Source organism: Sesamum indicum, linkage group LG11 (assembly GCF_000512975.1).
Source record: "Sesamum indicum cultivar Zhongzhi No. 13 linkage group LG11, S_indicum_v1.0, whole genome shotgun sequence".
Lineage (NCBI taxonomy): Eukaryota > Viridiplantae > Streptophyta > Magnoliopsida > Lamiales > Pedaliaceae > Sesamum > Sesamum indicum.
The window spans coordinates 10,805,678-10,829,923 of NC_026155.1; the positions used below are offsets into that span (position 1 = coordinate 10,805,678).

Sequence of the window (24,246 nt, forward strand, 5' to 3'; positions counted from 1 at the left end):
AGGATCTGAGATACATAATGAGTTTCTTAAGCTCATCAGACCCTTCTTACTTCCTGGTGATGATTTCTTGAGTGATGGTGCTTCAAGAAAGAGCGCCCATGAGGATGAAGAGATAGAGGATACAGTTTGGGATGAAGCTGTAAACTCAAACAATGAATCTGAAAGTGATTCAGATGCTCAACGCGACTTTGAATTTTTTTTGGAAAGTCGCACTTCTTACTCAAGTGGCTTCAAGATACAGAGTGATGAACCAGTGCCTGTATCAAAACCTGACCAGCCAATTAAAGTGCTGGTTTCTTGGCCCGAAAAAATGATCCAAGACTATGATACTTCAATCCTGAGCGTGTTGCCAGAAGTCTGTAAACCTGCATCGATGTCAAAATGGACTCACGATTCCATTTCACTCTATAAATGTGTCGAGACCTTCTTGAAAGAGGAGCCTCTTGGACCAGATGACATGTGGTATCTATTCATACACTATTTAAGTAGACATATCATAAATGTCATTGGCTTTTCATATATCATCACTTTGTTGCAATGCACAACAGGCACTTGTAAAACAATTGCTGCCGCCTTTTCATTTTTCCTTTACATCTTGCCATATATACTTTTGTTAGTCATGTTTTGACTTTTGACCTGTTATCTGTAAACGATCCATGTTATTTGTTATCCTGAAACTGATTTGCAAATTTGTTGTAGGTACTGTCCTAATTGCAAGGAGCATAGACAGGCCAGCAAAAAGCTGGATCTTTGGAGATTACCGGAGATTCTGGTCATTCATTTGAAAAGATTTTCATACACTAGATTTTTGAAAAACAAGCTGGAAACTTTTGTGGACTTCCCCATCGACGACTTTGATCTCTCTAATTATGTAATTCAAAAGAATAACTCAGATTGCCATCGTTACAAGTTATATGCTGTGAGTAATCATTATGGTGGAATGGGCGGCGGTCATTATACTGCCTTTGCCAAAGTAAGTCTCCATTCTGACTGAAGCAACTCCGTACTGAGGCTTGTTAATGATCTTTTAATTATGTCATCCGTCTTGGGATAATTTTAGCTTAAAATACAAAGTTGCTTAGTTATTTCTTTCTCTGTTATTTCCCTCATTGTGCATTGCTCAGTTTCCTTGTTCCTAATCTTAGAATCTGTTCTTGTTCCATTGCAGCATAGGCTGAAACGATGGTATGAGTTTGATGACAGCCATGTCTTCCCAGTTACTGAGGAGCAGATAAAGACACAAGCAGCCTATGTCCTCTTCTACAAGAGAATCTAATTTTCCGACACTCTAAAAGGTGGTCAGGTAGAAGTTTCTTTCATCTCTTCGAGTTTCTCTGTAGATCTGCGTCTGATGCTGTGGATAATCAGGTTTTGGAGGTAAAGGAAGCATTTTTATTAGATGTACATATGCCACTCAGAACCCCCAATCACAAGAAATGAATCTTCTTGAGACGGGGTGTTGGTTACAGACACTAACATGGATTATTACTAGGTATAGAAAAGTCATTTCAGACATTGATACTGCTTGGCAGACGACATTGTTCCTAGAATACACCTCTGTGCAGAACATACTTCAGGAAACTGTACATAAACTCTTGATGAATGCATTTGCAGAATCATCATGTCTTTTGATAGCTGAAACTGCTCTTTCTCATGGTTTCTTGGCTGTAGCTTTTGTAATACACAGTATTGGAATTTACATATTTTTCGTGACAGTTTCTAACATTAAAATTCCATAATGATTGAAGATTAATATGCTACAATACGATACAACCAACGATGATAGTGTAAATTCTATCATTTATATTACTTTTTATTAAAAATTTTGGGATCAATCAATTGTGACCTTATGTATTATGTAATAACTAAAGACAAAAATTAAGGAGCATGATGAATTTTTTTTTCCGAATTGGATTTGGTCGAATTTAAATAATTATAGAGCAAGTGTGATATAATTGAATATTTTTTAAAATTATACACTAATTATACAATAATAAATATATTATAATTATTATATAATTAATTTAATTTCGATCATACAATATAATTTCTGGGAGTATGATATTCAATGACGTGACGTGAACTAAAAGAAGAGGAGATCACGTTTAGTGGATCGAAGTGGAAATGGAGAACACGATAGTCTTGAATTAGGCAGCCATACCGCGTTGTCTTCAGTTTAGCTGTCTAAATTTGGACATAAATGCTTCGTTTGGTACCATCTCTTCTCCCACCTATAAACTACCAATTTTATACTATTCAATAAATTAAAAAAACACTTGTCAAAGCACACTCAAATAATATTATTAATTTAAGAGGGCTCTAAAGTAGTCGTGTTAGTAAAAGTTTATATTTTTTAAAAGCACTTAATTTTTAAAAAAAAGTTGATAAGTAATTAAAATATAAAAATTATGAGCGTTTAGTTATAAGTAAAAAGAAGTTGACGTGAAAGTGCTTGGTAAAAATTTGATATATTACCAATTTATTTATAAAATTAATTAGTAAGTGGATAGATTTTAGCTATGATTGGCAAAAACGTGGTAAAGTAACTTTTCACCAACTTATAATTTTTAACTTATTTTTATCTTAATTTTAAAAAATATATAAATAACAATTATATTTCTGAACACCTTCGATTAACTTAACTTAAATTATAATTTAAGTTTTTGCAAAACACTCAACGCCATTTCCACAATCAAAGTCAAGTTGTAGACGGAGGCAATAACCATAACACGAACTACTGCGGACGCAAACATTTATTATTATGTCGAATGTTCTTACGTTTTCCACATGTTGATTAGTCTCTTTCTCAGGATGTTGGGCTGCAAGAATATTTCAACACGTTGAGATGAAATGCTTCCAAGTCCCAACCCGTATCTCTGAAGGGTTTGCTCTTCATTGAGTCGTATGTTTGCACACAACAAAAAAGTAAAGAAAAAACAGAAAATTATTGTTATATGCTGGTTGAAATTAGGGAGCGCTTAGTCAAATAATTTATGGGATTAGACAATTCTTGTTTTAGATTAGTTGGGTGGGTCTTTATCCAGTGATCACTGTGTTCGGGTCAACTGGTTAGGCTTTACAAGTACTTTTCGACCTATAACAAATTCAAGAAAGAACACGTACTGGAATTTTTCAAGTTTTTTATATTTATTTACCAACTGTTTTTGAGGCAACCTCGTCTTTTTCTGCTCCGCCGAGGTGGGCTCACATCAGCTGAAGGTGTCTGTCTGCTCTGCCGATAACTTTTTTCTTGAGATCTGGGCTTCTGTTGCCGTAGAATTTGAAGTTCTTTGTATTCTCAACTCCGAATTCCAATTGGGTTTCAGCTGCAAGTGACTTCTACCTCTTCTTAACTTTTAGCAGTTCTTGATGCATGATCGATTCTCATTTTCTTATGAGTTTCACATTTTAGTGTGTGTTTTTTATGATGAAAATATTGTGTTTGAAATGCTTTATGAAATGTCTCTAAGACTTTTCTTCAAAAGTTGGACTTTCTGTTATCTTTTTTGCAAGAAAATTTGTTGGATGATTATTTACTTCTGGAGTTCTGGCTAATTTGGTGTCCTCTTCTGTGTGTATATGAGATGAGCAGGTTGTTGCAGTAATAATTTGTTGGCTGTGAACATTGTTTTGTCTAGAACATAAGTCCTGCGTTGTTAATGTACTTGGTGACAGACAACATTTGCTTATTCTCTATAATTTTGTGATTGAGAAACTTCAATAGTACTAAAATGTTTGTTTATCTTGTACTGTAATAAGGTGCTTCTGGGTTTTTGTCCTTTTGGTTTCGACATGAAAGTATATTTCCTCTTCTGTGTTGAGAAGACAAGAGTTCAATCTGAAGGATGGCTATTTGTGGCATATTAAACCTGACGGAGCATATATGTTACGGGCCGTTGTAACATTTTCAGCATGCGCATATAATTGTCTGAATTTGGTAATTCTAACGCAAGGGTATTTTCTAACTGGAGTCTGTGATCTACTTCCAGTTGCATCTTTATTTGTTTTTGCATCTTGAGAAGTTTGGTGGAGTTATCCTGATCTGCTGGGATATGCAAATATGGAGTCGAGGGATAGTATCTTGGATTATAGAAGCAAGTTGGACAAGACGCTGGCGTCACCGGACTTGACAAACGACGAAATGATACATACCCTTGTGAAGAATCAAATTTTACAATCATCAAATCATCAGTTAGAAGGTTGATTATCTTGATCTTCTGATACAGCACCTTATTTAGACTTTATGCTAAGCACGTTCTGAAGTTTTTATATGTGCTATGCAGAGTACACTGATTATGTGGTGGAAAGAAGAAGTAAAGAAATCTCCAATTTCCTCAGTATGTTGAGGAGTGCCTCTGTGAATGATGTCGAGAAGTCAAAATCCAATGATGAGTCACAAATTGGCTGGAAAGTATGACGGTCTATCAATGTTGTTGATAATCTGCTTCAGTTGCACTTTCCTCAATTTAAAGGCTCTTAAGTACTTTGATGCTGGTCGGAAGAAGCCTATTAGTCTATGAATGTGATCTTGTTAGACAATGGTGCTTAGGGACTTCTTATATTATTCTCGTTTTATTGTTGAATCATATGTTTCATTGCCGTTTCTAGGCAGTAATGCTGATTTTTGACCAATTGCAGGTAAAACAGGACACTGAAGAATTCCGGGTCATGTATCGAGAAGGACATGAGGGAACTCCCTTTCATACACTACTTGTCGAAGGCTATGTGGATGGGCCAGTCGACGTTTGTAAGCTAAATCAAAATGCTTAGAGAATTTCCTTTTTTTTTTCTTTTAATGTTTTTGCAAGTGCATTGTCCATCGGGATAAATGCATGAGGCCATCAGTTTCGCCGAATTAATCGCACAAGTTGCTTCATCTTTAACAGGTCTATGCATTTCATGTGAGTCAGACCTCTACAAGAAATGGTAAGTACGAAAAAGTATGAAAAATGATCCCTCTTCATATTACTGAATATAAAACTGCTCTCGTTGTTTCATTCTGTCAGGTGGCCTCAAACCGCAATTCCAACTTTCAAAGTCATCTCATCCCAGTGTGTACAAAGAGTCGGAATCGGTGAACAGATATTGCTAGTGAGGTATGCACTACTGCACATTTTGAACTCATTTCTCGAGTTGTTGCTGCAGACCACAACTTTTAAGATGCTGATATATACCTACTTATTTGGAAGAAAGGATGAAGGTTTCATGGCCACTGTCGAGCAGAGAAGTTCTAGTACATTCGTTTGCATTTGAGTACTTACAAGATGGTCTCGTTGTGGTTCTTCTTAACTCGGTAATTTAGCAGTGCTTCTTCTGTTTACATTGACATGTTGCACTCTCTGTTATAAGGAAAAATGTCAATCTATTTTCAGATCTCCAACTCAGAGACCATTGCTAGAAGCACCCATGGATTCACCAGTGATGGGATACCCGATCCAGAGGATGTAGTAAGAATAGATTTGGTGGGAGGCTTTGCGTTGCAGAAAGTCAGTGCAACGAGGAGCTACTTCAGGTTAGTTGTATCTCATGTTCCGTATCTTTAATACTTGGAGTATAATCGCCCTTTTTGATCTTTTCTTGCCCGTAAATTATATTTTTCACTTTTCACGGCCAATATTTCTGCCTAGCGATCGACATTGATCTCTACTTCCAAATGCTGGCAAAATGTGGTTATTTCGTGAATTCTTTTCATGTAATCATGTATTAGAACTCAGGAGTGATCCATGTCGACCATTTTTTGTCGTTCAATTTCGAACCTTTTCCCCTTCAGTAAATCCAGTGGCTGCCACACTTTCAACTTTCTGCAGGACAATAGCCAACATGGATATCAAACTGGACTTTGTTCCTCCAGCATTCATCAATTTTATATCGAGGCAGCTCATAGGTAGCGGTTTCAAGCTCTATAAAAAGGTTGTTTTCAAACTTTTGACAAGTTTTTTTGTTAATCAATTCTATTCAAGTTTGGACGTGCAAATTAGTGACGACCAGCAAATCAAACTTGCGGGTTACAACTGCAGGAAGTTGCTTCTGTTTCTGAAGGTGATGAAAAATTTCACGAGGCTTTAAAAGACCCATTATACATTCGTATACATGATGCTCTTTATTCAAAAAATACGTTCTCACCTTCTCCCGCTCGTGAAGAACACAAAACGGAAGCATTCAAAGGCAATAGTGCGAAGGCGGAAAATCAGTGTGACAACGGTATTATTGATTCAGAAGCCGATGGAGACAGGACAATGCTTGATCAATTCGTGGAGTTTACAGAGGAAAGTGAATCGTTAGATAAAAGTTGCCAGAAATCATGTGATCAGTTGATCAACCGAATCACAGAAGAGGATAGGACTGACGAGAAGATAGTTATTGGCACTGAGGTGGAACAAGCTCGTAGGACAATCAGTGATAACATTGGACACTCTGGACCTGAGATGAAAAGTAAGCTTGGCATTAGTCCGGAAGTTCAACGAGCTCTGGGAACATTGGAAAAGGCCATTTCCATAGTTCAGGAGTACAATGGTAAACCTGGGAAATGTCAGTCTGCGTTCAAGAATGAACATTTCATAACTTCAGAGGAGGATGCTGGGGAAGAATCATTTTTCTTGGAAGCTGATCAAATAGGAAGGAAGAATGAGAACGAATCAACGGGCGGATCAACTGATTTGACTCCACATGAACCTGGAAACATCTCTGATAATCATAGCTCAAGGTAACTTTTCTGCTTCTCTATTACAGTATACAGACCTGATCAATTGCGGCATACTTTTGTTTTGATCTTTTGTTGATAAAAACTCTTGATTTCAGGCATAAAGGTTCCAATTCTTACACAACGGACACAAACGAAAGCAAGAACGCCCCAGGCTCACCAGCTGAAAACTGCTCAAGTCCATCTCATGTTGAGCACATCGATCCACATTCCTCCATGAATCAGAAAACTGTCTCGAAAGTCTTCAAAGCAGAGAACTATCCATTAAGTGCTGATGCAAGCAGTATCAATGGAAGCGGAGCGACTAGAAGCACAACTAAAAGGAAATACAAAATATCGAGGTTTTGGTGCTTACGTTTCTTTTCTGGGTAGTAAATGAAGCAGCTTTCTGTTCAGTGTAGCTGTCGTCTGCCTAATTTTCCCTGCAATTGCCGCGGTCGTTGGTTACAATGTACAAGAACTTCACGACAAGACAAGCAAGCTATGAATTTTTGTTCAAGTATTTGTACTTGTTTAGGAAGTTTTTGTCTGTGTATATGAATTCTATTCACCAACCTTAGTACAGATGAAGAAAATGCATTTTTAAACTGTTTATGGGCAGTAATTCAATTAAGTATAAACCTCGACATATTCAGTGAACATGATATTATCAGCATTTTATTTCAGAGATAATTATACTCCCCTCCCCTCATGTTTGGTGTAATTACATGTAAATTTCTTGTGATTTAAAAAATTACATCTAGCTTTGCTTTCATCTTACAATTAAGTCTCCTATTAGTTAAAATTAATTGAATTTGCTTATTATTAACTAAAAAACTGAATGAAAATTGATATCTACCATGACTTATTGCAGGTCAAATAATTTTTTTTGAACTAAAATACTCTTATAACAATGAAGAGGTACCTCATTATATGTACAGGTAATTTGGTTATAAAAAAAATTATTTGATCTCTTATAAATAATAAATCAATTGGGGATAAATATAATTTTTTTTGTACATATAAGCAAATTCGGTGAATTTCGACTAACAGAGGGATACGTAAACTTTCAAACTATACGGAATTTACGTGTAATTACACTAATTTTTAAGAAAGGAAAGTGTAATTATCCCATGATATTATCGTACCCACATCTTTATTTTATAACATTATTGTATCTTAATCTAACAGTTAACACTTCTTATTATATGCAGAAGTGTATTTTTACACTTTAATATAATAAGATATTATTTTTGAGATAAAATCAATACTATTTCAAATCTTTCTTTTATTCTATTCTATGGGGTTAGTGTCAACAATTGTAAAACATCAGCGGGTAAAACCGCTATTTGTTATAAATAGGAGGGGGAATTGAGCAAAGGAATTGTAGCTGTGCATGACCCTTCTCTCGCCATCTGTCCCCGAACAGACACCAGACGAGAGGCACAGCGTATAAATTCAGCAGCCCACTGTTTCTCTCTCTCTCTCTCTATATAAAGTTTTGCCGCTTCTCAGAATGTGGAAGAAACAGCTTCAAATTTCTACGCGAATCTCATCAATTCTTTCTCGAGCAATTACTTCAAAAGATTCCAGTTCTTCAGTTTCCAATTCCCACAATTACAGTTCTTCGATTTTTTTTTCTTCTTCCTGTTTACTTGGAAGAACCGAAGGAAAACCTTTTCCTTCAGCCGGAGGTTTATATTTCAGAAACCCAGGTGGTATTTTTACGAGAGGGAGTTTTGCGGATTTATTTGTGAAAAACGACAACTTTTATTGTTCCCAGTCGAAGTCCGCCGAGAGATTTCACTGCTGGAATTGCGGTGCCGAGGCTGAGAGTGCGACGCCGTTTCTCTTCTGCCGGGCCTGTCGTAGCGTCCAATCCGTTGATGAATCGATAGATTATTTTCAAATTTTTGGATTGTGAGTTTTTGTTTCTCGTTCTTAATCCGGATTATCTTCTGCAGTTTTGCGTTTGCATTTGGTGACAATTTCAGTTTGGCATTATGGAAATATCTGTGTTAAGCTGTGTGATGGATAATAAGTTATTTACTTATTTTTAGTAGAGCCTCCAATATTTGCTCCACCGTAGAGTTGTGTGTATCATTGCATTTGTTGTTCATTGTAAAATGAAAGCTATAACAATTAAGGTTGATTATGGAATTTGGGATCCTATTTTAATTGTTTGGGAATGTTTTAATCTTCGAGGTGAGGCCTATTAACTATCTGGATTTAATAATGTCACCAATAATTGCACTGGGAGACATCTGTACGTGGTTCTTGTGGGGGTAAGAGGATTGATAAGAGCTCTTGTTGCCTTCTTAGGGGAAGGAAATATAAAATTGAGGTGGAAGAATTGGAGAAGAAGTACAAAGACTGGCAAAAAATGCTGCATCCTGATCTAGTTCATTCAAAATCCCAGGTTAGTCTTGTCTTTATGTTGTTCTTTGTTCATGTGGTTCTATGTCAAAAACTTGTTCTCCCTGAAAAATAAAATTTATCTTTTGAACTTGTTCTCATTGGATAGAGGGAGAGGGAGTATGCTGCTGAACAGTCAGCTCGGGTGATAGATGCATATCGCACACTCACTGACCCATTGTTGAGGGCAATCTACATTGTATGTTTTCTTATGAATACATGGTAATGGTTTATGCTTACATGTTAGTTATATTATTGAGTGCTAGTGGAGTAACAAATATTGTTCCTCATGAAGAGCAATGCGCTATGACTTATGAGTATCAAGAATGTCAAAGTTACATAATGTAATGATAACCTTGAGTTGTCAAACAAGCAAGGGAAACTTATTCGTTTTGGATATTCCTCTTTGTCAATTGATACCAAGAATAATTCCCGAAGATGTTTGATGTTTGAAATATTCAAAAGAAGAATCCAGGTAAGCTAAATAGTTTCAGTGTACACTTTCTATGCAGATGGGGCTTCAATAAAGTTATGCTCAAAATTCCTCTTGATTTCCTTAATAGTGCTTGTTTTTTGTATCCTATATAATCATGTTTTCTTTTACCTAATTAACATGAAAGAGCTTTGTGGGAGCATGTCTATTGGTAAATTAAACTGGCCTCATTTAGTTTGTTGTTTGTCATAGTAGGCTCAATCATTGTATGTGCTGGTTGCTAGTTTATGCATTGGTTTAGGCTTTATCTAACATGACTTCTTTTGCCCTTTCTTCTCTCACTGATTTTCCTGATAATCCACGTAGGTAAAATTAGAAGGTATACTTGTTGATGAAGAAGAAAGGATTACAGACCCTGAGCTTCTAGCTGAGGTAATGTTGACACCAAGAAGAGTCTAGTGCTGAAAATTGTCTTTCCTTCTGATTTGTTTTTAGTTTTTTCAGTTTGGTAAAGTGAAGCTCATGACATGTTTATGTATATACCATATAATTATCTGCATCAAGGTTTTACCTCTTTGGCTGTCATAATGAGGTGATTGGAGGGTCCAATTAACCATAAGCCATGTTTTTTTACTTAGGCAGATGATTTAGCAGATCAAATTGTTCAAGATGTGAACCCTTCTTACACTCGAAAATATATAAAAAGCTGGGTTCTTATTTTCTTGTATGTGCGGGAACGGTGACTTGAAATTTAATACAATCTTTCCGGGGACCAAAATGAAAGTGTTGAGATGGAAGTGGGATGAGGGAAAATGTTTTGGGGATTAGGTGTAAACATGTTGGCTGATACAGGCTGTACTTTTTTGTCATATATTTCCAAATACATGACTACAAGCAGAGTTTCTGATTGTATTTGCAAATGCATGTCATATACTTTGGATGTTGATAGCATAAATTGCATTGGTAAGGTCTTGCAAACTCGGCCTGCATGTCTGATCAAATTTCTTCTGACGATGACAAGTATAGCTTTCAAGAAAACTGATCTTTGAATATTAATGTGGACTGAACTGCAGGTCATGGAATTAAGGGAAGCTGTTGATGAAGCAGAGGACAGTCGGGCATTAAATGAGATCCAGGCTCAGGTATGAGTGTGCCGTCCAATAATATGCATCTAGTGGTTCATATCTTTTTGTATGCAAATATTAGAAACATGAAATATAAACTCTCTCATGTATAGTTGCAGTAGCTTGGGCGACGTTCTAGTCTCCTTGAGAGTCATTTGAACTTTCTCAGTATTAATCTTTTAGGCAACTAATTTTATAAGGCCCTGGGAAATGATTGATTTATACAATTAGAACCACTGGAGTAAAATGGTTTTTTTTCATTTGTTAGTGCACTTTGTTGATTTCACAAATTTGTAGCATTAGAATATTAGATGTTGCTCATAGGTAATTTACTGTTAGTTGGTAATGAAAAATCCATGAAGTGATTTCGAACATTGTAATTATTACTTCCATTTCAAATGTACACCCCATTTCTCTATGGTGCCTTGCAGTTGCAGGAAAAATTGCGATATTGGTCTGATGCATTTGATGATGCATATGTGCGTGGAAACTATGAAGATGCTCTGGCTTCAATCCGCAGAATGACCTATTACAGACGAGCTAATGAAGAAATTGTGAAGAAACTCTAGTACTGGTGTCCAATTTATATACAGGCGAAGTAAGAAAGGAGAATTGTCTTATGAATGGGCAGGACTTGGGTATTAAGTTTTTTTGGTTACTGCCCATCGGAATTTGTTTTTTAATAAGGATTTGCGCTGTCTACGCAAAATCCAATTCTCATGTTTCCAAAATGTTACATTATTTGGGTATGGTTCCTGGTTTCTAATAAAATTGAGTAATCTTCAGCTCCTCTCAGGTAGAGTGAGTGAAGACAGCTTGTCACGAGATGCTGCCAATCTTGCGTGAGGTGGGGGCAATCAGCACAACTTGGGAGATTAACACTTGATGGACAGAGTGGAGAGAAACCATTCTATTTCTATGGAAGGAAAGAAAATATTTAATTCAGTGAGGAGTTTTGGTTCATATTAATAGTATTTATGGGGAAGTGAGTGTAACACCCCAAGTGCAATATTCTCTCTTGGATTTAACAAAGTCATACATTATGGATTACCCAATGTTTTTGTTTGTAGGATGATGAAAATTAGGGGATAGAGTTCCCCAAGAATAAATTGTGTAGCATAAAAATCATGCCAATTGGGGACTGCTATCCTGAAATAACCATTAAAATTTCAAAAGAAAAACACAATGAAAATTTAAACAGAATAATAATATGTAAATACACATGAAAGCATGTAGTTTTGTTCTTGCATGGATATTTACTCTGACATGTGGTATATGCAAACCTTTGTGTAAAATAGTTGCATGCACCGCCCCATAACTGGTACTGGAAACTTGCACTTTTAGCTTTGTAATTTAGAGCTTTACATTTTTTGTTCTATGCATATTGAATTTTGTGATTTTTAAATTTTGGCCATTTTTAATTATTTTTTGGTAATTTTTGACTAAAAATTACATGTGACTTGTGCACGTCCAATTTAATTGTAATTTTATTCTTATATATCAAATTGTATAGGATTAAAAATGTTTACATGACTACATATGTTAATTTTTTTAAAATTATAAGATTAAAATTGTAATTTAATTTTTTAATATGTAAGTTATACGTAATTTTTGACTAAATTTATCGGGAAAAAAATTAAAATTAAGGAATAAAATCTAAAAAATTAATCTATACAAAATAAAAAATATTACTCTCATAAAATACGAGACCTAAGATGGTATTTTTTCGCATCGGGCCTACCCGTGTTTGCAATCATCCGATTCCAATCCAATCCATCAATTCTGGCTGATCTGAAAATTAATTTCTGGAATTCGGAAATTTCAATAATTATTTTTTGTCTTACCAAAATGTGGACCCCGGAGCAGAACGCAACACCGTTAAAGATTTCAAACTGGGACAAAATGTGTAGAATTTTGAAATTCAAATCCCACAACGGTCACAATCTAATCCCTAAAACCCCCCCAACTTCCCCCTTCCATCTTCAATCCACAAACAATGTTCAATTTCACCCTACTCTGATCTCTCTTCTACACAGATACAGAACAGAATCCATTTTCATTCCCTTTCTCTCTTCCCAAAAATGGCCACTCTCACCCCAGGCATCCTCCTCAAACTCCTTCAGTCCATGAATTCCGCCACCAAAGTCACTGGCGACCACCGCAGCCCCCTCCTCCAGGTCATCGGAATAGTCCCCGCTCTCTCCACCGCCGACTCCCTCTGGCCCCACCACGGGTTTTACGTGCAGCTCTCTGACTCCCTCAACTCCACCTACGTTTCCCTTTCCGATCGCGACACCGATCTCATCCTCACCAACCGCCTCCAGCTAGGTCAGTTTGTACACCTCGATCGCTTCCTCTTTGACTCCCCTCCGGTTCCCACCGCTGTCAACCTCCGCCCAGTTGCTGGTCGCCACCCCTTTATCGGGTCCCCTGAACCCCTCATTGCTCGAATCTCCCCTTCGAAGAATAGCTTTGTCATTCAGCCGGTATCGGAGTCCGACCCCTCCTTGGACCCAATTGCCGCCTATTTGTCGAGGGCAGGGAAGAAGGAGACCGAAACAAAGGAAAAATATGCAGAAAACAAGGTTAACAGGCCAGTGATTGCCCCCAAGGAGAATGTTAATGTGAATGTGACTGTTATTTCTGGAGATGATAATGCTAATAGTAAAGTTGGCTCGGATAAGATTTCTCAGAGGTTTTCATCTCCAGGGGCACTGAAGCAGAGACCGGTATCAGCTGGAAGGAAAGCTGTGGCGGCCGAGAGGGATCCATCACCAGCTGGGAAGTCAGGGAAGAGGTCTTCCTCCCCTGCGCCATCAAAATGTGTGGTGCCCAGCCTTGTGGCCGCCAAGGAAGAAAATAGGAGGACGGCAAAGGAACCTGCTATAATTGTCCCTTCTAGATATCGACAACCATCCCCAACTGCTGGGAGACGGCAGGCGAGTCCAGTGGTGGCAAGGCGGATGTCACTGTCCCCAGGTAGGAGGTTATCAGGTGGGCTTAAGGTGTCACCCGCGGTAGACTCCTCGGGGAAGAAGAAGTTGGCTAATATTGCAGCTGGAATCTCTAAGGTCTCTGAGGCACTTGTGGGGTCTGGGAAGCCGAGTCGGAAGACCTGGGATGATGGATCAGCTTCAGGTGGTGGAGGCTCTTCTGAGCATAAAGAAAAGCCTGGGTCTAAGAACAGACCTGATTTTGAGGCCATCTTGAGGACTCAGGTGAATTTTAGTTGCAGCATATGTAATTTATGTGTATGTGTTTTCCGTCTAATAGTCATTGTTGGGAAATTGTTTTTAAATTGGCAGGTTTTGCAGTAAAAATAAATCATTGTTGTTCTGTCGCCACCCTTATATTTTATCACTTTTACGCTGGAATAGCCTTGTGATAAAGCATGAATTTAAATGTTTTTAACCCTGTACACAGTTCAGTTAAGCACACCTTACAGAATGAACAAGAATTCTTCATGACTTCTTTGGCGTTATTCTTTTTCAGGCTGCTATATCCAGGCGTTTGAGTGATGTACATGAAAGCTTGCCAAGCGATGCGAAATCTGAGAGTTCTGTGGAGCTGGAGAAACCAAATTGTGCAGCTCCAGTGATCACCATCCACGAAAAGAAATGGACTGATGGCAGTATGTCACTGGACGCGGTCTCTTCTGGTCTTGCAAAGCTAGGGAAGGTACATATAGATTAAGACAATATAAAATTTAAGGGCCAATTGTACAGTAATTTAGAGCTGATTTAAGTGTCTTTGTGACTTCTGATCCTTCTGTATTCAGCATTTAATACAAATCTGTTAATGTGGTCTTTGATCAGGATGCCATGCAGAGGAGAAAAATTGCTTCAACAGCTGCTGCTGAAGCTCTAGAGGAGGCCATTGCCACGGAATCCATTGTGAGAAACTTAAGGTACTGCACTTATGGCAGATGTATGGATATGCATTGCACGTGATATTGGTTATACTTGTTACTTACAGGAAAAGCATCTCCTTGGCCAATTCTGAAAATAAATTTATTTGGACTTAGCTTATGTCCGTATGCTCAGTGTGTGAATTTTGTTATAACAATGCCACTCTCAGACGGACTGATTTTGTTCAATTTTTAAAATTTAATCTTTTGTTTGTGGTGGTACTGTCTAGTAAAGATGCTCTATATGGGACTTTTACATGTTATTGGCTTCTCCAATTGTCTTTTCATGAAGCATTTTATATGGTTCGTTCAAGTTTTTTTATCTTGTTCTTCTCCTTTGTCCAAAAATCGATACAAGTGTTTGCTGTTCTTATTTTGCCGCTTGTGTAACACTAACATGAACTTGAAATACTCTAGCCATTACCCATTAGTATCTGGGCTGTTGTGTTTTTTGTCAATTTATAGTCTGAAAAGTCACCCCTGTTTGAATAAATTGGGATATTCATTCCTGTTGCCTAGCTAAATCTGCATATGAATCCAAATCGTCAAGGGTTGTTTTCTTGTTGTATAAAGCTTCATTTGTTTGGGCTTTTGAGTTTTTTTATTGCAAGTATGATTTATCCAGCACTTCGAAGTCCTCATCAATGCATTTGATTCTTGTCCACATTTGGGAATATGAAACTTTATACTTGTGTATGGATTTCTTATGACGGTAATATAAAGTTATTTATCAGAGTGTAGTAAGTATGTTTTCAGATAAGTATATTAGATGTAAAATGCGCTTGAAGCCCATAGATGGTGGAATTCCTCTTTTGTTCCGTTATCTTGCAGTCTCTTGTTCCTTTGCTTATTTGCTAGCTTATATAAATAAGCAAACCTCTAGAGAAACTTAGTAAGTCATTAGTATTCGAACAGAACCACTTTTAACCTCTTTACTATTGCAGTATGTTCTCAGATCTCCTTGCAACGTCAAAGCCTGAAAATCCATTACCTACTATTGATCGCTTCATGTCCATTTATGAGGACGTACTGAAATCAACAGCAGATGCTGAATCAGTGGCTGGTAACTGTAATCTGTCAGCAATTATTGATAATGCCTCATCAGAACAATCAAAGTCTAGTACACTTTGGGTGGAAGCTGCTCTGGCTACAAATCTGGAGGTGGTCTCCCTTTTGACAAATGAGAAATTTGAGGGTTCCTCAAAAGTGGAGCAAAGTTCAAAGAAAAGACTATCAGTCGGTGCACCTATTAAGAATAACATGAAGGTCTCGTCACCAGTAGTTGGAACATGGAGCAGGGGCCTGGGAATGAATGAAACTGTAGAACTTGGAAAGAGTTTGCAGTCTGAGATGCAAATGTGGTTTGTAAGGTTTATTGAGGAGTCTCTTGATGCTGGTTTTCGAGTGTTTGGAAAATGTAATCCAGCTACCAGCAGCGGTCTCAACTGTGGCCCAATAGCAACAATCTTATCACAGCTGAAGCGAGTCAACGACTGGCTGGATCGCGTAGCGTCTAAACAGGACGAGCAGCTGATGCAAAAGATTGAGCTTCTAAAGCGAAAGATTTATAGGTTTGTGATTCAACACGTTGGCACAACAGCTGAGAATATGATTCCAGTAGCCGCACCTTGATTATATATGTTGCTGATAGCACTGGAAATTCTTCATTGTATTTTAGAAATTTCTTATCTTCTTCCAAGTGCCTCATTTCAGTTCAAAGTGAAACAAATCATATATAGATATCTCGTCTGGTATTTGCAAATTGAACTTGTTTGGGTATGAAATGACTCCCATCCCAAGCTTTAAAAAAAGATTAGCATTTCAAGTGAAAAATATCTTAAAAACCTAACCTAACCTATCAATTCAACTTCAACCACAATCAAAATTCACTAGTAATTTTGCTCAATATATGATTGTGCACTTCACTTGCACACCCCAAAATTCACCATCTCATACTAAAAAAATGCAAGCAACTTCATTACGATATTATAAGTGAGTAAATTACTTCTCAATAAAAAAATAATAATTTATCGTTTTATATTTTAAAAAATATAACAATTTACTTATGTGTTTTTTTAAAATGAAGCAATTTACCTTCCTATATAAAAAGATAAAATACTTCATTTTAAAAAACACATTAGGTAAATTGCTATTATTTTTTCTTAATTGAGTAATTTACTAATTTACAAGATGACAGGAAAAATAAATTGCATTGAACCCCATCTCATAAGAGAAACAAAGACATATACTCCAACTTGTAATTTTGATAGACTCCTTGTGATTTTTATTTTTATTTTCAGGATAAAAAACGTTCAATTATATAATCAAATATTAAAGATTATTTAAATAAATCAATAAATTAAAATATATCTAACCTAGGAAATAATAACAAGTACACAACAAATATAAAAAATATTATAAAAATAAAAAGTACACATGTACATGATATTTGAATTCAAGATCTTGAATTTTTTTTTAACAAAATTCAATTATATAAGTAAATAAAATAATTAAAATTGATAAGTTATAATTAAATCAAATATGATACAATCTTGAATTCATCACAATGGTTATTTTTTGGATGCGTTTTAATCGGACGGTCAGGAGGAGTTGATGTGATGTGCAAGAGAGCTAGTGGCGTCAACTACCACAACTGCCCTCCTCTACGCCTCTCGCAAGTTGCAACGCATTTTAGATCCTTCGTAAACTGAAATTTGTACGGTTTTCTTTTCACAAAAGCAGCATCAGCAATGGGGTGGGTATGGAAGAATGATGATGATTCCGACTATGTTTCCCCCTCCTCCGGTGACGTCGGCGATCTTCTAGGGTCCTCAAATGTTGCTGGTAACGGTGCCGGCGGCCGCTGCGCTACCAGGAAGGTCGTGACGTCGCAATGCCGGACGGAGGAAGTGGAGCCTGGGAAATTCATTCGCAAGTGCGAGAAAACGGAGCAGGTCTTTAAAGACTGTGTTGGAAGGTGAATTGAGAACTAGTACTATTACGTTCAACATGTTTGAATTCAGTTTACTGTTTTCGTATTTTATTGGGCTGAATCTATTAAAGTACTTATCGGGAGATTAACTGGAAGGATGATATCGGATACTGCTGAGCATCAATCTAAGTTTATCGAATTAATTGTATTTCCCTGTTTCGTCTAGTTTGGATGAGTAGCCGTGCATGTTGGTATTAATTTGTTCTGATTAGATTGAATAAGTTGTGTGCATAGTTATTTTGAGTGTTTGTATGAGTAGGAACTCGAAGCAAACTGCAGGAGATGGACGTTTGCTGTGTGGTCGGGAGACAACTAGGACGTTTTTTGTTGGGACAAACATTACTTTTGTCAAAAATGTGAGACATGCTTGGATCAAATTTAAGTGAAGTGAATAAAATGGTGAAAGATTTACCTACTAGCATGCGTTGCTTTGAACTAGATGGAGTTATGACCTACATGTTGGCATCTGAAAGCTTTTCTTGATTTCAAGATGTTTTTATATACAATTTGATACCACTAAATTCTTAAAGATGATTGCTCCTTTTTTTGGCACATATTTATCTATATGATGTCGACCATGAACTTAGTACATTTATTGCTTGGTTTCAAGATGTTATTCTGAAAGGGGGGTGCTCAATTTTTGGTCCATATATATGTGTGTATTATGTAAATCCAAGCAAATGTGGCTCTCAAGGTATTGCTTCACACTTTTTGTAACTTAATGAAGCAGCTATTTACATGGACTTCTATGACTAATAAATCAGTTCATACTACAACTAAAATGATGCTTAACGTCATGCTTGGACTGTACTTCACAAGTTCAGTTGCTTAAATGGGATCTTACGATGTGTAATACCAGCAAATATGATGTGTGATAGGGTCACTGGAGTATGATATTCCTTACGCCTAGCCATAAACATGTACGTACATCTGCACCTAGTCCTGGATTTTCTTTCTTAAGTTATGGATGCTCCTGTTTCTGCGCGTCCAGTATGCATCCCTTTAGTTGCTGACTTAGCTGCATTCTTGCTTCATTTAACACTGTGCTTGGTGTAACAGCAAGCATAAACTAATGATGTAGCATTGCTGCTTCTTGCATGTGCATTTCTGGTATATCCAGTAGAAACTTTATTGATTTTGTGTATCAACTTCTTTCATTCTTAATGTTAAGCATGCATTGGCAACAGAAAAGTAATGTTTCAATGACAAAAATATACAGCCCCTGTAACCTAGACCCTTGGATTTTGAGGGAACTTAGATTGTCTCTTGTGTAATTGATATAACTCAATAGTTAATCATGTTATTATGGACAAATTTAAGAATGTTTTATATAGCTATGCAAAATTCTTATCTGTGATGAAGTAATTGTTTGATTTGTGATCTCCATCGTATTTGAAGATGCAGGATCTAAGAAATCTTGAGCGCCAATTTCCTTTGGAATTAATGATGTGTAGATCTGCTTATGGATCCAAGTTGTAATATGCATCGTCCTAACCTAGGAGAAGAGTCATATATACTCTATACAATAATTGAGTTATTCATTCATGTATGCTATTTTCATGCAGGCCCAGTAAGATGGTACAATCTAACAAAGAGTACAATGAGGAAGATGTCACAGACCAAATGGTCAAAGGGTCATTTCCCTTCGAGTCGGCAGAACATGGACCCTCTTACTTTCCTGGGTTGCGTAGTGATATACAAGCCATTGAACGCAATTTTGTTGGTGGCATTGGCCGATTTTTTCAAGCTGCTGAAGAGATGAAGGATGAGTTCTTCAAGTCACTTGGGGCTCCACACATATATGATGATGATGCTCCTTCATCGCACAGGAAACATGGAATTCATATTCAGGGTGATCACCCTCACACGGAAGCGTATCCTAAGAAAAATTCTGAGGGAAATGTCGATCTTTCTGGCTTGGCTAGAGATGTTTGAATCAAGATATATCTGGAGACTAACTAGTCTCATGGTTATACAATAAAAATAACCCTATGTTGATGTGCCTTTTGAATACAGCGCCTCAAATCATTTTTTCACCGGTTCGCAATGAAAGTAGTGCTTCTTTCTCTCTGCGGTGTATTAATGTAGTTTATTACATTATACTAACAACATTCTAGTAATTTGGGAACACAGCTAGAGAAAAACCATATGCTTTCTCTGCTCTGATGAGGTATCAAGGTTGTCGTATATGATATTTCTCCTTATAACCCTATATTGGTCAGGAAAATTCCATTAGCTTTGAACTTGATTGACGAAGAAGGGTGGTGCTTTTGCTGGTGGTGGTTGACTGTTGCAATCATTAGAAGTAGCCAATCATCTTCCAAGGAAGAAAATGTGTAATTTAGTCGCTTTAACCAATTTGTAAAGGATGTTAAACACATGAAATTTCATTTCTTTTTTGGTGTTTAGTACGAGGAAAATACAAAGGCACAAACTTGAAAGGTTTGATCAGGCAAAGTGGATTTGACTGTAGAAATTTATATCCCTATTTTTTGGTGCTCTTCCACAGGTCTACGTGCGTTGTTGAAGATCAGCACAGACTTCTTACCATCTTTTATACATCACTGAAGTGTACAAGATTTTTTGATTTTGAGGTGGGTCGATATGACCGTATTATGTTTGGTTTTTCACTTGATGTCTATAGCCGAAAATGCATGTTGTCTTTCGTATGTGGCCAAGTGTTTGCTTTTCTCAAACTCAAAAACTAGGGGTCATATCTGTCTAATTCTGTTTTGAGGAAATGCCATTATCAGGCAACTCTTGTATATATGTTGCTACAAATGTTCCTCGTGAATTCTATGTTGGCCAATCTTATAGTATTATGTAATTGTAATTATGCACTACATTGTCGTAATGTGCCGTCACCAGTACTTCATGTTAAGGATGCATGAGGGCAGTGAAAGAACATTGAACCAAATGGAGCACCACCTGCTTTCACTATTATTTTCCAAGCCAGTTTGAAAGAGTCTCTAAATGATGGTTTTCTTCACTAATTATGATATGGCAGAGTCCAAAAGGTGCATAATTAATTATCTAAACTCAATTTTGAAGCATGCATGTCATCGCCAGAAAACATTTTATACAGACAGAGTTGACTGAGTTGGATTGCGAAAAATGTAAGCAATCCATATGATATTGTAAAAATGAGCAAATTATTCTTATAAAAAAAAAAAAAACAATTTATCTCTGTATTTTCTAAAATACAGCAATTTACTTTCTTATACAAGAAGGTAAAAATTGTTTCATTTTAAAAAGTATAGGAGTAAATTATTATTTTCTTTTTATAAAAAGATAATTTATTCATTCGTTATATCACGGAATAAACTTTCATTCACTCGAGTTGGATTATTTGATTCTGGAGCGATGTAGACAATTACAAGGTCAAGAATACCACTATAAATCCTCTAACAGCGTCGCCCCTGCTCCAGCCGGACGCCGGCTGCCGCTCAACCTTCAGGCGCCGACACATGTCATGCTTGATTTTTAGCCGATCATGTTTTTGTCAAAAACTTATTACCTACCATTTCCGAGTCAAACATTTGAGATTTAGAATCAGTCAAAGATTTTAGAAGTTTAAGGTAAAATATGTGCAGACATAATATGCATGAACCATAATTTGTTCATACGTGCATACAAAATATACTTTCCATATTCCTATACCATGCAATAATAATATATACCAATTGAATGAAATTTAATTGAAAATGGACTAATTAAGATGAAATTTTCTTGTTACTCATAAATAAAAATATTGCGGAAATTACAGAAGATACAAGTATGTTACCCTCCAAACTGATCAGTGCTGCTTGGATTCTCATGATATTCAAAAATATCCAATGCTACATACATTGATAGCTAGATAAATATTAACAACTTTTTCTTCATTTATCTATATATGGTAATTACAATAGTAAATTAACACATATATACATTGAAAGGTGAACAATGGGAATGGGACACCATAGAGTCATCTCCTCAATCTGTATCTTCAAAAACGCAGTGCAAATTCAGGCATATATGGCAGATAATTGACTCAAAACTCCAGAATCAGTAGGCTTCAAGAGCCACACCCTCAACCTGCATGCACCCAAGGATGACCTGCAGCAAAAAACACCAAGAATTAATCAAGTGACTTGCACTACATCATCATATATGTTCTAGACCTTTAAGTACTTCAACCTACACAGAACTTGATGAGCAGTTATCCGCCTTTTCGGATCCCTCACAAGCATTTTCTTCAATACATCTTTCGCGCTTTCTGAGATATTAGGCCAAGGATCTGATGTGAAGTCAATATCACCACACATAATCTCTTCAAACAGTTCTTGTTCACTTTCTGTACCAAATATACAATAAGCATGATGAGAAGCAATCAAATCGCGCATGAACCAGAGACACGAGAATATGTTCCGTATCTTACCGCCCCAAAATGGAGGCACACCACACAGAAGAATGTAAACTATAACACCGGCACTCCATACGTCCGCCTCAGCTCCATAACACTTACAGAGCACTTCCGGAGCTACATAATAGGGGCTCCCCACCACATCACTGAACGTCTCCCCTGCAGCGAAATCAACAACTTAACTTCTCATCAACTATGGACACGAGCTGAAATTATCAATTGTAACTTAGACTTGAAATATATATGACAAGACAATGCTTAATTAGCTCTGGGAATTGGTATGAACCTGGTTTAAAGAAGACTGATAATCCGAAGTCTATGGCCTTTATAGGAGAATTCTCATCCTCATTGACAAAGAGAAAGTTCTCGGGCTTAAGGTCCCGATGCATCACCCCTAGAGAATGGCAGGTCTCTATTACACCGAATATCGTCTTTGTAAACTCAGCAGCCTTTTTCTCCGGGTAACGTCCTCGTTTAACGATCCTGTCGTAAAGCTCACCTCCTGTACAAAGTTCCATAACCACGTTTACTGCCACCGAATCTTCATAAGCTCCTTTAATAGAAACGATGTTGGGGCGGCCCGACAAGTGATGCATGATCTCGATTTCTCTTCTCACATCATCCAAATCTTCCATGCTCAGCAATCTCCGCTTTGCAATGGACTTACAAGCATATTTCTTCCCGGTTTGCCTCTCCACGCAGAGAAAAGTCTTGCCGAACTGCCCATGTCCGAGTTTCTCACCCAAAGTGAAGTGCTCCTTCAGATGTCCGGTTTTCGTTCTGGTCACAGACTCAACTTGAAGTCCTAAACTCATCGGTCTCTTCACATTATGATGGCGGGGTTTCTTGGCCGGGTTTGCGGTAACTACCATGATCACTTGAGATGATTTTTTGACATGATCATTCTTGATCGGGTCGTCCCACGTTGTGGGGTGTGTTGGTTTGATCTCTTCTCTTTCAATCTTTGACAACTGAGGGGGATTCACGTGAACTGGAGCTTCTCCTTTGTTGTCATTGCAAGCAATAATCATAGCCGGTGATGCAGAGGACGAAAACCAACAACGTGAAATGGCGTAAAAGAAACCCTCCTCATCAGCAGTAGTCTTCCCGTAAACACAATTGTTTCCCATCTGTTGCTATTTAGGTAAGTAAACAACTTTTCTTGATTAATAAAAGTGGAAGATGTCTTATAAGGAAACTTCCATAACAAAATATCCTGCGAATTCTGTAAGAAATTGTTAGGAAAGTTATTTAGTACTTAAGAAAAAGCGTAGCAGAAATTAATGTTCATCATGCATTTGAGGAGGAGGTATACCTCTATATATATATATATATTATATAGATGGTTGAGATATTCATTTGATTAAGAGTATAAGTTTGAGTTCTCTATAAGTTCTGATGAGCTCTAGCCAGCCGTCCTCCAAATATAATTATCATGATGGAACGTAAAATATTTTTATTCCTTAATGAATCTTCGTTATCAACTATTTAAAAGGAGTAGCTAAAATTTGGACTATTTTAGAAGTTGATGAAATTCTGCTAAAAAATAGCTCTAAACTTGAGCAATAATCTAGTAAGTTTTCAGGCCTAAATACTAATTATAAAAAATACAAAAAATATTAATTAAATTCAACCTAAAAATAAGAAAATTTAAATAATGGCACAGACGATGATTAAAATGATGGAGTTTAGCGATGAACGGTGGCCCCTCACAATAACAGTGGTGAGGGTTGGATTCTCCTCCCGAAGCCAAACGAAACAATAAGTAGATCGCCTCGTAATTTTAACTGGGTAAAAAATTACGATCATTTTAAGTTCCATCATCAAATGACACATGTACTTCACATCCATATATCATTTCTTCAAATATAAATATCTTCTATTTTACAATCATATATATAAAAAAAAAAAAAAAAGCAACAATATCAGAACTTGAAATTAATTCAAACTTGATGAGCATATGGAAAAATGGTCTAAAATAGCGGTGAATTTGGCACGGTTAATTGGAAACAAAATTGTTGAAATATCTCCATACAAATAAATAAACAAAATCCGTCGCAAAAACCATAGAATAATTCTTCCCAAATTAAATAATAAAAACCGCAAGAAAAAAATCAGTCGGAATTTTTTTATGTTGTTGTTCGTCTGTAGGATGAATTTTCCGACGGGTTTTGGTATTTGTTGGAAAACATCTTCGATGCTTTTGGTTTTTCCGTTTGAAAATTATTTCCAATTGCTCTTCCATCAGAAACTAATATTTATCCGTAAATTCTTTGGAAAAGCCGTTGAAT

At 36.8% G+C, this 24,246-nt stretch overlaps 6 protein-coding genes across 12 annotated transcripts in view; 5 read left to right on the top strand and 1 right to left on the bottom strand.

The window, feature by feature from the left end:
• LOC105174199 (ubiquitin carboxyl-terminal hydrolase 8-like) overlaps positions 1-1,703 on the top strand; it is a 7,421-nt gene extending 5,718 nt beyond the window's left edge. The window contains exons 12-14 of the mRNA XM_020698065.1: positions 3-462; positions 700-973; positions 1,169-1,703. Coding sequence (XP_020553724.1) covers positions 3-462; positions 700-973; positions 1,169-1,276 — 842 coding nt within the window. The 3' untranslated portion in view covers positions 1,277-1,703. The remainder of the gene's footprint in view (positions 1-2; positions 463-699; positions 974-1,168) is intronic.
• Positions 2,692-7,365, top strand: LOC105173956. 6 transcript variants are annotated; one of them, XM_020697994.1, is made up of 12 exons: positions 2,692-2,925; positions 3,199-3,332; positions 3,990-4,199; positions 4,284-4,411; positions 4,639-4,747; positions 4,887-4,926; positions 5,007-5,096; positions 5,194-5,293; positions 5,373-5,512; positions 5,808-5,910; positions 6,018-6,703; positions 6,799-7,365. In XM_020697994.1, exons 3-12 carry the CDS (start codon positions 4,061-4,063, stop codon positions 7,070-7,072), a joined length of 1,809 nt encoding a protein of 602 aa, XP_020553653.1. In that variant the 5' UTR covers positions 2,692-2,925; positions 3,199-3,332; positions 3,990-4,060; the 3' UTR covers positions 7,073-7,365. The 6 variants fall into 6 exon arrangements, with proteins under 6 accessions (XP_020553653.1, XP_011094194.1, XP_011094198.1 ...); XM_011095892.2 differs by having other exon boundaries at positions 2,692-3,332; positions 3,760-4,199; XM_011095896.2 differs by having other exon boundaries at positions 2,692-3,332.
• Positions 8,121-11,473, top strand: LOC105173957 (iron-sulfur cluster co-chaperone protein HscB, mitochondrial). 2 transcript variants are annotated; one of them, XM_011095897.2, is made up of 6 exons: positions 8,127-8,599; positions 9,002-9,098; positions 9,204-9,293; positions 9,894-9,959; positions 10,601-10,669; positions 11,083-11,473. In XM_011095897.2, exons 1-6 carry the CDS (start codon positions 8,196-8,198, stop codon positions 11,218-11,220), a joined length of 864 nt encoding a protein of 287 aa, XP_011094199.1. In that variant the 5' UTR covers positions 8,127-8,195; the 3' UTR covers positions 11,221-11,473. The 2 variants fall into 2 exon arrangements, with proteins under 2 accessions (XP_020553302.1, XP_011094199.1); XM_020697643.1 differs by lacking the exon at positions 9,204-9,293 and having other exon boundaries at positions 8,121-8,599.
• LOC105173958 lies at positions 12,571-16,320 on the top strand. The gene is made up of 4 exons (XM_011095900.2): positions 12,571-13,869; positions 14,144-14,329; positions 14,467-14,558; positions 15,503-16,320. The coding sequence occupies exons 1-4, from the start codon at positions 12,733-12,735 to the stop codon at positions 16,188-16,190; spliced, it is 2,103 nt and encodes a 700-aa protein (XP_011094202.1). The 5' UTR covers positions 12,571-12,732; the 3' UTR covers positions 16,191-16,320.
• Positions 17,231-19,754, top strand: LOC105173959. The gene is made up of 2 exons (XM_011095901.2): positions 17,231-17,535; positions 19,116-19,754. The coding sequence occupies exons 1-2, from the start codon at positions 17,309-17,311 to the stop codon at positions 19,483-19,485; spliced, it is 597 nt and encodes a 198-aa protein (XP_011094203.1). The 5' UTR covers positions 17,231-17,308; the 3' UTR covers positions 19,486-19,754.
• On the bottom strand, positions 21,558-22,951 carry LOC105174200 (calcium-dependent protein kinase 25-like). The gene is made up of 4 exons (XM_011096227.2): positions 22,242-22,951; positions 21,971-22,114; positions 21,724-21,886; positions 21,558-21,648 (listed from the first exon to the last, which is right to left on the bottom strand). Exons 1-4 carry the CDS (start codon positions 22,825-22,827, stop codon positions 21,558-21,560), a joined length of 984 nt encoding a protein of 327 aa, XP_011094529.2. The 5' UTR covers positions 22,828-22,951.